This window comes from Macrotis lagotis, chromosome 5 (assembly GCF_037893015.1).
Source record: "Macrotis lagotis isolate mMagLag1 chromosome 5, bilby.v1.9.chrom.fasta, whole genome shotgun sequence".
NCBI lineage: Eukaryota > Metazoa > Chordata > Mammalia > Peramelemorphia > Peramelidae > Macrotis > Macrotis lagotis.
Genome location: NC_133662.1, coordinates 147415478 through 147428473, shown reverse-complemented (window position 1 = coordinate 147428473; position 12996 = coordinate 147415478). Strand labels below are relative to the sequence as shown.

Genomic DNA, 12996 nt, shown 5'->3' with positions numbered 1-12996 from the left:
CACTCAATGATATTGGCTTTTGAGAAGCAGAATTAGTTAAACTTCAGTATATGTATGTCTATAATTGACCTACAGTTTTCCATATCTGAAAGCCTTCTGCCCACCTTTAGAAATCATGGGTCAAAGGGGCAGCTAGGTGGCACAGTGGATAAAGCACCAGCCCTGGAGTCAGGAGTACCTGGGTTCAAATCCAGTCTCAGACACTTAATAATTACTTAGCTGTGTGGCCTTGGGCAAGCCACTTGACCCCACTTGCCTTGCAAAAAAGAAAAAAAAGAAATCATGGGTCATTTATTATTTTTGTCAGTGAAGAAGAAAAAGAAATTCAATAATGAAGAAGATGAGATTTTAGACAAAAACAAAAGTTAAGGCAAACAAAACTTATTACCAGGCTAAAGTAATCTAACAACCAGGGGTACTGAGACTCTCACTACTTGAATTAATTTAACACTGAGTTAATAATATAATAACTCTTATTCTGCTCACTGCTTAAGTATAGACTTTGAAAACAAATAAAAAGAGGGGAATGAGAAAATCTTAGATAAGATTTGATGCCCAAAAATAGAATGAAGTATAGAAAAAGATTACCTTGAAATAATTTATTTGAAAATATTTCAGATTTACAACCAGGGCTCATTTACAAAAGCTTGGACTTAAAGGCTTTTTAAAAGTTATATAAGTATCTAATGAGTTTAGTTATTCTGATTGTATATGACCATTTAAACATTTTAAGTTAAAGCTATCAAAATGGAATGCAATAGCATTGCTGCCTTGAAATAAAGATGAAAATTAAAGTAGAAACTATTACTTTTTTAAATCAAAAATAAGAAAATATATGAATACCTTTTATTTGGAATGCACTGTATAAATATCAGTTTTATCTTCGTTATGTGTAACCATACCTTTGGCTACATAACTAAATAATTCAATCTTAACTCTCATTTCTATACCTGTAAAACAGGAATAATACTAACTAATATATTAAGCATATTTCAAAGAAAAATTAGATAATGAAAAAAGGTTCAAAATTTTCAGAAGGCTTTTATTATCTAAGGAAATATACACCTCTAAATATAGCATGTAAAAAACAAGATAGTTGAATAATAGCACTCTAAAATTTCTTATCACCATTCCTAAGGTACTTTTAAGTACCAAATTCTGCAATTTGTTTTTAATTTGTTTGGGGGGGGGGGGAGCTGGCAATGGGATTAAGTGACTTGCCCAGTCTCACAACTAGTAAGTATTAAGTGACTGAGGCCAAATTTGACCTCAGGTTCTTCCAGACTACAGCACCGGTGCTCTATCCACCATGCCACCTAGCTGCCCCCAATCCTGAAATCTGATAAATTATTTAGGCTAGTGTTTCTCAATCCAAATGACAAAGAGGGCAGTAAAATATCTATAGGCTCAGGCCACTAGGTGGTGTAGTGGATAAAGCACAGGCCCTGGAGTCAGGAGGAACTGAGTTCAAATTTGACCTCAGACACTTAATTACCTAGCTGTGCGACATTGAGCAAGTCACTTAACCCCACTGCCTAGTCAAAAAAAAATCTACAATCTCAGTATAACAAATTGGACTGTGAACTGAGATAGAAAAGTAGCAGGACACAGGGAGAAGGGACAGTCAGTGTTCAAAGTTTTAAAAAGTAAAGTTTGAGGGATCGATAACAATTGCCATTAAGAACTGGAAATTAAGTAAATGTCCTTCAATTGGGGAATGGCTTAGCAAAGTGTGGTATATGTATGTCATGGAACACTATTGTTCTATTAGAAACCAAGAAGGATGGGAATTCAAGGGAAGCCTGGAGGGATTTGTATGAACTGAACCAGAAAAACACTCTACACCCTAACAGCAATATAGGGGTGATGATCAACCTTGATGGACTCACTCATTCTATCAGTGCAACAATCAAGGTCAGTTTGGGGCTCTCTGCAATGGAGATTACCATCTATATCCAGAGAAACAACTGTGACATTTGAACAAAGATCAAGGACTATTACCTTAAATTTGGAAAAAAACCTGATATCTTATTGTCTGATCTTGCTATCTCTTACACTTTCAGTTTCTTCCTTAAGGATATGATTTCTCTCTCATCACACTCAATTTGGATCAATGTACAACATGGAAACAATGTAAAGATGGACAAATTCTGTGGGGAGTGGGGGAGGGAAGTAAGATTTGGGGAAAAATTATAAAACTCAAAATAAATAAAATCCATTTTAAAAATAAATGAATAAAAATGAAAATTCCCATTACCTGGTCAATTGACCCTGGTTTAGGTACACAGCCTAGGAGAAAGCAAGCTGGATTTGGAATCCTGAAAACTGAAGTGAAAACTGCCACCTAGCAGCTGGCTAAGATTGGGCATGATGCTTAACCTTTCGGGAAACTCAGTTTCTTTCTTCTTATGAAATAGAAATTATGATTATATTTACAAAACCTACTTCAAAACCTACTGTGACAAAAATACCTTTTAAACCTTAGACTGTAATGGTAGTTGTTTTTATAAATCAGTGATATATCCAAGAAAAAGAACTATGTTGAATTTGCATTAAAATTTTTGTTTTAACCTAACATAAATAATTTTATACATTATATTTTCATACATATATGTATGATTAAAATGTTATCTATCCCATTTATATTTCCCTAATTAAAGGTGAAAAGTAAAAATATCCACCATCCTTACTTTTGGGTTTAATCTATATGCCATATAACCATACAAGTACTGTTTTCAAGTCCAATTATAATTTCTTCTTAAAATAACAGACATTTTGGACATATGTATAAAAACAGATTTTTTAAAAAATTAACTAGAGGTCTTTCTCATATTTATTTAAGTAATTGTTTCACACTAAGCATTCAAATAAAACACTATGATCATAAGCAAGAGCAAAAGAAACAAAGTAAAAGAACAAATACATTAAGTGTGGTAACAAAAAGAAAAAAAGAAAATAGTAACAGAAGCAGAAATTAGGTCAAACAATCAAGTTGACTAAAATCAATAGTAAGCAAGATTGTGAAAAGAGAAATAAATTGCAGGGAACAATGATTACTGCAAAGTACTAGAAAAGAATCTACAATATAAAGCATCAGCTCACAGTAATTACAAATCTTTATAAATCTGTTTTCTCCCTGATGGCAAGATACAGGATGCCATCTACTGGAGAAAACAAGGCAAGCCATTCACTACCGTGATGAATATTAATGAATTTTTGAACAAGTATCACTATATTTACCTGAGGTTGATGCAAAACAACCAGGGATGTGGGGTGACCAGATTGTGCTATAAATGACACCTTCATGGCCTCTGAAAGTACATAGTGATTTTCCAACAGCTGGATCCCACTACAAATAAATGAATGAATTAGAATCTGAATGATATATATTTGATAAAGAACTTTACACAGTAGACAGAGCCCAAAGCTTGAGTTCAAATTTGATTTCAGCAATTTATTACTAGCTATATGATCCTGGGTAAGTAAGTCACTTAGCCTTTCCTCATCTGTAAAATCAGAATAATAACAGCACCTGTTTTCCAGGATTATTTCGCAGCTCAAATGGAAATATCTGAAAAGAACTTTGCAAATCTTAACTACTACTACTACTACCATTATTATGGTATTAAATTCCATCTCACCAGAAGAATGGGAAACAACATACACCTTCATCTTTTTTTGCAGAGTTAGATTATGGATATAGGAATATCAAATATTCTAACCCATTTGTTTGAAATGGATAATTTTGCTGAACTGGTTTTTCTCTTTCTCTTTTTTCCTTTACTCTTTCTTACAAGGGTTAACTTTGGGGGAAAGGAGAAGGAAAAGATACATTTGTAAATGAAGGTGATATTAAAAAAAAACCATCAATGAAATTCCTTTTTAAAATAATTTACCTGAAAAGAAAGTATAGAGAAATTATAATTAGTCCAAAAAACAAAATAAAAGAAGTAAAACTTATTTGGGAAAAGGAAAAGAAGTATATGATAGATTTGAAAACTCTATGTAGACGGGGGTATATCTTATTTAAAGTGTGCCCCTGGTTCAGAGCTCCATATTCAACAGGTATTCAATATAAGTAGTTTTAATACATTGAATGAATATGACTTGTGTATCCTGAATGCTATAACTTACCAGTTTGGCTGTTTGATCCCATGAGCCAGACACCACTAGTTGCTCACCTCTGGTTTGACTCCAGTCAACACTATAAACCTAAAAATATTTAAAAAGTTACAATATATTATGAATTAATATTTTAATTATATGAAATTAAAGGAACCCAAGTCTTATGCTTTTAGAAGAAAAATAAGGATATCTTAGAAACTACACTAAGTAAAAGGAAACAATATGGTCACTCATTCAATTTATTGTACCATTTTAAACCATAAGGAAAATGAGAATCTATTCTACTTTAAATTTTTTCAACAGTATAATCTAAAATCTTCTTCACTAAAAAAAAAATTATATTTTTTATACCTACCAATATATCAGTGTTTGCAGCACCCCAAAGAAATGTCAAGGCAGATTAGAAAGTTAGTCATTTTAAAAGCATGCTTAGTCAATGTTTATCAGATGGTATTAAAATTAAATTAATATCCATATCTGGCCTTTCTTAGAGGATACTTATAGGAATGGGTATGAGCTTTCCAATCTCATGGTAAATAGCTTAGTTATCCTGCACTGACTTTCTCATCTGTTTCTTACTGCTTTTAGTCCCCTGGTCAGTTAACATGAAAAAAAAATCACTAGAAATCTCATTTTCTACTAGATTCTATAGATCAATACCATATGTTGAATTTAACAAAACATTTAAAATAATCATAATGTATAGAAATATCACCAAGGCACATTATTGAGTTTAATAAAGATACAAGTAATATAATTAGCCAGCAGGTCACCTTTTTAACTTTCATATGCCAGTATGATTTCTGTTACTAAGAAGATACATATTGCTAAACTTTTGGTTATAATAAATATAAATACTACCTGCTGTACATAAAACATCAATGCCTAAAATGCTTAAACACTTAACATGATTAACTTCATAAACTTAAAAAGTAGGGGAAAAAAGGGTATAGTTTTCATTTTCAAAATAATTTCCCTTCAAGTCCCACCCTGATACCTCACATCTCATTGTAATGAGGAGTAAGGAGTAAGTCAGGGTTCTCAAAAGATCTGAACCAGAGCACTAGCTCTGGCAAGGGCCCAACAAAATGCTATGATAATGAATATCTGTTGAGTCAGAACCAGTCTAACTAAATTCAAAAAAGCTGATCATCAATGTGTATGTAGTTGCAGGCTGATGAATTTTTCAATTCTAGTCACTTTTAAAGACCATTCATTAAAAAAGTCAAGGAAGGGTTAGAATTTGCATTAGCAAAGAACTGACAAAAATCACAAAACCTTAAGTACTAAAATGACCTAAATACAGCTGCAAAGTCTCCCTGAGGCATATATTGGCAGATATAATCAATAAGCTGGTTTTGTTTCTTTAACCGTACTCATTATTACAAAAGAGAATTCTGGTGGGGCAGGAGAGTTACTAAGAAATGGCAACAAATTTTCAAAACTTGTATCATATAACACAGAAGAAATCAGACTGTCAGGGCCAATACAATTCCAGGCTGATTAAACACTCTTGTCTTTTCCTTTAAAAATTACAATGTGACTCCAAGAGATCAGAGGTAATGATCATCAATCAAAGCAAAGACGTATGGCAAAGAAAACAACACTGTTGCAGTCTTCTTTTTAAACCTTGCTAAAATTAGTGCATATCACAATTTTAAAAAAGTTTTGCTGTCAAGCAACAAAAAAGATGAATACTGAAGACATAGAACAGAGCTAAGCACAAAACAGATATTATGGTGGGATAAAAGGCTATTTTATTGAAAAACAAGGAAAGGAACAAATGACTGTCAAATCAATCATTACTGAGTGCCTAGTATTCACAAGGTGTACGCTCACTGATGAAGATTATTAAACCAGACTAGAAGTCCTCCTAAACTGAACTGTGGCAAAACTTCTGGTGATGAGTTTGCAAAACAAAAAGAGAAAGTACTACTTTTAGCACTGCTAATGTTTAGTTTCAAGAACAGTAATTACATGAACCATAAGAAGTATTGCATTCGTTTCCCCAAATTTAAGCTAAATAAAATAATAACTAAAGATGAAAAACAAATGAAAAGGAAGAAACATATACACTGAAAAAGAATACATCTATTTCACAGGCAGAAAATTTGGATTCGAATCCTGACCTTCTTACATGTATGACCTTGGAAAAATCACTTTAATCTCTCTGGGTTAAAGTTTCCTCATCTATAAAATGAAGGGGTTAGACTAGGTGACCTCTATGAAGTTCTTTCCAATTCTAGATCTTGGATCCCATTACTTTCTTAAAGTGTTATAAGAGATAAAAAAGTAGAAGCCAGTCCAGTTCCTACCTTGAGAAAGTTCAGATGCTATTGAGCCTGGCATAAATGTGAAAAGACAATTAACAATAAAAGGCAATACATGTTAAGTGCTAAATGAACAGTATAAACAAGAAGTACTATAGGAGTTCAAAGAAAGAACGGCTTACTTTGGGGTAGGAAACGTGAAATATGACCTTGGCCTTAAAAGACTGGCATCAATAAACAAAGGATAACAGACTTAGAGCAGAAGAGCCTTTAGAAGTCTAGTCCCCTCATTTTACAGATGAGTTCTGTAGTTTGCTCAGAAGCATACAAAGAAATCTCCTCTACCATTGAAATCACTCACAAAATTATATACATATATATATTATATATATAATATATATAGTTATAGTTATAGTTATAGTTATAGTTATAGTTATAGTTATAGTTATATTCACATGTATAAATACATATACTGCAAAAAAAAAAGTTACTTCAGTTTTGGCCCTGATGTTTCAAGGTTTTCTCTCAAGTGCTTTAAATAGTCATCAATAATTTTGTCAATCTCAAATATAATTCAGTGAATCTGAAAAAGGTTTCAGATTAGAATTCCTAGTCTAAGCTGTGTGACCTAGGGCAAGTCACTTAACCCCATTACCTTAAATTAAAAATTAAAAACTGAAAAAAATTAAAAATTAAATATTCTTTAAAAATTAATTTAAAAAAAAGAATTCCTAGTCTACTAATAGTTTATCAGAAAACAGTCCAAGTAAATTAATTACCCCATTAATGTTTTTTAGGACTAAAGATGCTTTTCATATTTAAATACAATCTGATATTTTATGTAGTAAAATAACTGAAAAAAACTCATAAAAGCACTTAAGATTTATTTTCAAAATTCTTTCCAAGCATAAATAAATGAATGATTCAAATCTCTTACCAGTGTGCTTGGTATCTGGAATTAGAAAAAAATCTGGAAACTGTTTAATTTAATGGTCCTAAATTGAAATGGGCAAACCTTAAAAAGATTCAAAATTAACTCTTTGGTAATTAGCTTTGATGATAAAGTTTGTGCCCATAAGCTACAATTCTGAGAGAGCTCTCATAAAACAACAGCAATTACTTGTATTAGGTGCAATGATTTACTTTTGCAAATGAACTACATATCCCTCTTATCACCACTTAAAACCATTTCGAATTCATTGAAAAGTTATTATATAGTTTATTACATAGCTTCATCTGGAGATTTCCTATCAGTGTCCACTGACACTGATTGATGATGTCTGTCCTTTGTTCTTGAAGACCATAACAACAGGAAAGTGATACCGTGACACACATGTAAATTGGCTTTCTCCTCCAGAGTCATCTGGGACCAGTGGCCAGTTATGGATCAGAGCAACTTAAGATGGCCCTGGATACACCAGGAAACATTGGTCTTTTAGAGCTAGATCTTTCCCAGGTCATAGTTTATTTGAGGCAATGTCAATTTAGTGATTAAGGTTAGGAAGAGAGAGAGAGAGAGAGAGAGGCTAAGAATGACCACTTCCAAAAAAAAAAACCTTTAAGCTGGGAAGATAAGCTCCTCAAGATTTAACTAGTTGATGTCTATTTTCTTTGAGACCTTATTCTGTAAATAAAAACGCAGCAGAGGTTCTATTAGAGTGTCATGAGGTGGACAGAGCACCAAACTGGAGGTTAGAAAGACTTGAGTTCAAATGTAATACCTTGGCAAGTCACTTAAACTCTATTTGTCTCAAGTTTGCTCAACCATAAAATAGGAATGATAGCACCTACCTCCCAGAGTTGCTGTGAGAAACAAAGGAGAATCTAATACTTAGATACTATTTGTAAAAGCACTTAGTACAAATATTCACCTGAATGTTCAACACTGGGGGGGGGGAAGGAAGAATGGAAGGAAATTATGTAACTTAAAAATATGTATATGCATATGGATGAATGTTGAAAAACTTCCTAACATTTAATTGGAAAAATAAAATAAAATAAAATATAAATGGAAAAAAAGCACTTAGTACAGGGCCTGGTACATTGTAGGTATTTGTAGAACTGCTTCTTTTCTTCCCTCCCCCTTATTACCTTCTTTCAAAGAAGCCCCTTAGCATCTAACTTAATACTAAACAACAAGAGTTTAAAAAGAGAGAGAAAAATCTACAAACTACAAAATCGCCTGAATATATATCCATACATAAAACTGTTATACTAGAAAACTAAGTTTCATTCTTTTTTTTTATAGGTTTTTGCAAGGCAAATGGGGTTAAGTGGCTTGCCCAAGGCCACAAAGCTAGGTAATTAATAAGTGTCTGTGGCTGGATTTGAACTCAGGTACTCCTGACAATAGGGCCGCTGCTCTATCTACTGCCACCTAGCCACCCCTAGGTTTCATTCTTTAAAGATTTTTCAGGCCTAAATTTTGCATAGTAAATTAGATTTTATTTTTAAATTTCCTTTAAAAAGGTAAACAAGTAACATGAAAAATACATATTTTGTATATAGATGTTGTACAAAGAACTAAGAATTCGATTTACTAAGTAATTGTCATATATAGCATTTTCATCACTGATAAAATATTTTAAAACTGGTTAACCATATTAATTTCTTAACTGCTATGTTTCTTAAGAGTGGTAAAGCATAATCAAAAACCAAAGCATAATCAAAAACCAAATATAAATCATCTAATAGATCTGAACTTAAATCAACTACAAACATACTTCTCAATTATCTAGGGACAGAGGCAAGCCCTTAAAAAAAGCCTAAACATATACACAGTTTATCAAGGAAAAAGGTAAAGAATCTTCTTTATTCTTATTATGCTAAAACTTTTAGGACTGTCTCAACTTCAGCTTGTGAATTTCAGTGAGATGCAGGGGAATACTAAATTGCTTCTGATATTTCTTCTTAGGATCTTATAGTTTAGCCCCATATAGAGGCTATCATGTTAGCTCCCCTTACTTGAAACAAACTCCCTCCACGTCAGATATTCATCATATGTTATTTTATTTTATTTATTTATTTATAATTTATTTATAATGACTCTCTGAGGAAGATGCTATCATTACATAAGTTGGACAGCAGTATGAAGGATGGGTTGGGAAGACAAGAGGAAAGGAAGACAAAACAGACTTATTAATTATCCCTAGCCGTCCTCCATACCTAGGGTTCTCTCACTTTTCTTGGCTTCCCTCAAGTCTCAGCTAAAGATCCATCTTCTACAAGAATCCTTTCTGGACATCTTTTCCTCAGAAACTATCCCCCAAGACTAGTTCCCAATCAAAGCCAAGGAAATCCAAATTCCAAAGAATTCAGTTGGCTAACATTAAGTGTTTACTACCTGCTGGGCATTATGCTAAGCAGTAGGGAAACAAAGGCAAAAAGTTCCTACATTCCAATACAGTAGATAACATGTAAACAGCTTGCTTTTTACAAAGCAAATTGAAGAGCTGGAAGTTTGGGGAACCTGGGAGAAGTATGGAGCTAAGAGAGGTTTCTTGAGGAAGACTATATTTGAGCTTTGTCTGGAAGGAAGCTAGGGATTCTAATCAGTGGAGGTAAGAAAAGGGTACATTCTAGACATCAGGGAGATGTAATACAAAAGTAATACAGGAGATAAGCAAGGATCAGCAAGAAAGTCAGTTGGCACCAAACAAATCTAGGGTAATATAAGCTAGATCCTAAGGATATGTTGTTCACATATAAGTTCAAGTAATACTTTGTGAAAAGCATTCTGAGTTAATTCAAATGAAAAGGATTTTATACTTTTTTCTACTTTCCTTTCCCTCATTCTTCTATTTACTAAAATCTAACAGTTTGCAAAGAAAATTCTCTCCAATGTCTGTTTCTGGTTTAAGTATAACTAAATAATAACAAGATAAAAATTAAAGAAATTCTGATGCCTAATAAGATTATACATAGAGGGGCAGCTAGGTTGTGCAGTAAATAGAGCACCAGCCCTGGAGTCAGGAGTACCTGAGTTCAAATCCTGCCTCAGACACTTAATAATTACCTAGCTATGTGACCTTGGGCAAGCCACTTAACCCCATTTGCCTTGCAAAAAAAAAAGATTATACATAAACCCTAAATATAATTATGTCATTAAAAAAACTTAACAAGTTAAAAAAGATAAGAGTTCTAAAAGAGATAAACTTGGAATGAAAAGGAATTTAAGTATTAAAAAATATAGTTAATCCAAAGGAATATAAATGTTTTATTTTTGTTATTGTTTTTAATACTAGATCTCCCTCTTTAGCCCATGGTAAAAGAGCAAGGATTATTCATTTCCAGTGTGGGTCAGCTTGACCCTCTAACTGAAAACTGGCAGGCCCCAAAGTTGATCTGCTAAGCTTAACTCACTGTTAACTAAAAAAAATCTGTTAGGTCTAAGAGTTCAAATCAAATACTTATCTAAACTATGACTAAGTGAACAAATACTTAAGGAGCAATATATATAGAAACATTAATACATTTATTGAAATTAGCAAAATATATTGGAAAAGATAACTGAAATAATGAACTTATTTCAGTCTTCTTAGATTTTTGCTTCAATTAGTATTAATTTAACTTTACTTATGAGTAATACATGTGATTTTTTAGTCTTGGAGCAACTAATTGAGGAATCACAAGGACATATCACAAAGTCTGACTCAGTATCTGGGTATTTTTTCAGTACTGGGTTCTATAATAATTTTGGTAAATATATGAAGTTCATCAAATGAGCATTTTAAACAGATAAATTTATGTTTTTCTAAAAATCTGAGTCAATAATTTCATCTATTCTAGAAATGGTCAATGGGGAAACCCTTTCCACAGATGCATATGATAACAATGTGAATTATAGAAACAATTCACAGTTCTTTCTCAATCTGACCTCTCTCTCTCTCAATTCACCTCATTTAATTAAATTGAATGTAAAATGAACACATCAAAATCATTAAAAATATATGTTTAGCCAGAAAAAAATGGGGCTTAGCCACCCACTTTCATATCAAATATTTGAATTTCCAACATATAAACTTCAGGTCTCCCTAAACAAATAGGGCATTAAGTCTCAGCCTAAAAATAAATAGAAAACATTTTATATTTCTACATTCTATTAATGGTTCTGTTTTCTGTCTACTTAGCTAGACACAAATATGGCAGGATGGAAAAAGTAATGGACTTAAGTATCACAAGAAATTTTTGATTTTGAGTGAGAGTTCTTGGGTTTTAATCCCAGGGTTAGTTACTTAATATGTGGAGAGGGGAGAATAAGCCACTTATATCTAAATATTAATTTCCTTATATATAAAATGAAGATAATAATACTTCTTTTACCTATTTCATATGGTTGTTGTAAGAAAAGTACTTTGGGAAATAAATGCAAAAAGTTTAATTATTCCTCTTCTTATAAAGTCACTGAGAGGGGCAGTTAGGTGGCATAGTAGATAGAGCACCAGCACTGGAGTCAGGAGGACCTCAGTTCAAATTTGGCATCAGACACTTAATAATTGCCTAGTTGTGTGACCTTGGACAAGTCACTTAACCCAATAAATAAATAAATAAATTTTAAAAATTAAAAAATTAAAAATAAAGCCTTAGTGCAATCATGGTCATCTCAAATTAAATAAAAGATATGGTTTTGTGAAACGAGCACTATACTACGAATCAAAAGACCTAATGTTTATACTAGCTATGTGACCTTGGGCAAATACCAGCCTCCAACCTCAGTTTCAGGGTGGAAGACAGACAGGGTAAACTACCAATCCCTTACTCTTCTTGGGAAGGAATAAAAAAGCCCTAACAAGATCCAAAACTGGTAGGGAAGAGAGCACCAAAGGTGGGGTCACTTCTTTTGAAACATCCATTAAATCATCTTTATGCTTAGTGCCCAATGAGAAAACTCTCTTGTCATCTTAAAGGGCTAAGAGCTTTAATCCTGAGTCAGGTCCATGTGAATCACATGAAGCAAAAAAAAAAAAAACCCCACAAATTTTAAGTCTACTTTTAGTCTACTTTTCTCCCAAAGATGGGTGATGGAGGTCATGGGCAGAACAGCCTTCCCAGGACAAAACTAGGTCTGTGCTGTTTGCATGAGTCCAGAGCAGAAGGTCACCCTGGTAAAAAAAAAAGGGGAGGTTGCAACAGCTGTCTCTCAGGCCCATCAGTGGTTCTTATCTATTACATGGAAGGAAAAGAATTTATCAGGCAGTCCTGTTATGAGCAATATTCAGTACTAAGGGCTGGGCATACAGTTAGAAAATCAACAGTCTTTGCTTTCAAGGAATTCACAATGGGAGAGACAGCACACAGAAAAGGTTTCAATATCCTTCCAAACACATTGAGGCTTTTTACATCACCACCATTGCCCTTCCAATTCCTCATTCTCTTTTCTAATAGAATTCTTATACCTTGGGCAAGGATGGGAAATAACTAAGTAAAACCATACAATTATAGCCAATATATCTGAGAACCTACAGTATACAAAAACCATCTCTGTCCTTTCTACGGAAAGGTGAGGAATGAATTTTATTATCATTCCTCTATATTGGCTACGATCTGAAGACAGCAGGATCTGGAATCAAGAGAACTTATGTTCAATAGCAACTCTGACATT

At 33.0% G+C, this 12996-nt stretch overlaps 1 protein-coding gene across 1 annotated transcript in view; it reads right to left on the bottom strand.

The window, feature by feature from the left end:
* The window catches only part of PEX7 (peroxisomal biogenesis factor 7), a 96250-nt gene that overhangs the window by 75462 nt on the left and 7792 nt on the right, over window positions 1-12996 (bottom strand). The window contains exons 4-5 of the mRNA XM_074187673.1: window positions 4135-4212; window positions 3241-3349 (exon numbers count right to left, since the gene is read on the bottom strand). Of these exons, the coding sequence (XP_074043774.1) occupies window positions 3241-3349; window positions 4135-4212 (187 nt within the window). The remainder of the gene's footprint in view (window positions 1-3240; window positions 3350-4134; window positions 4213-12996) is intronic.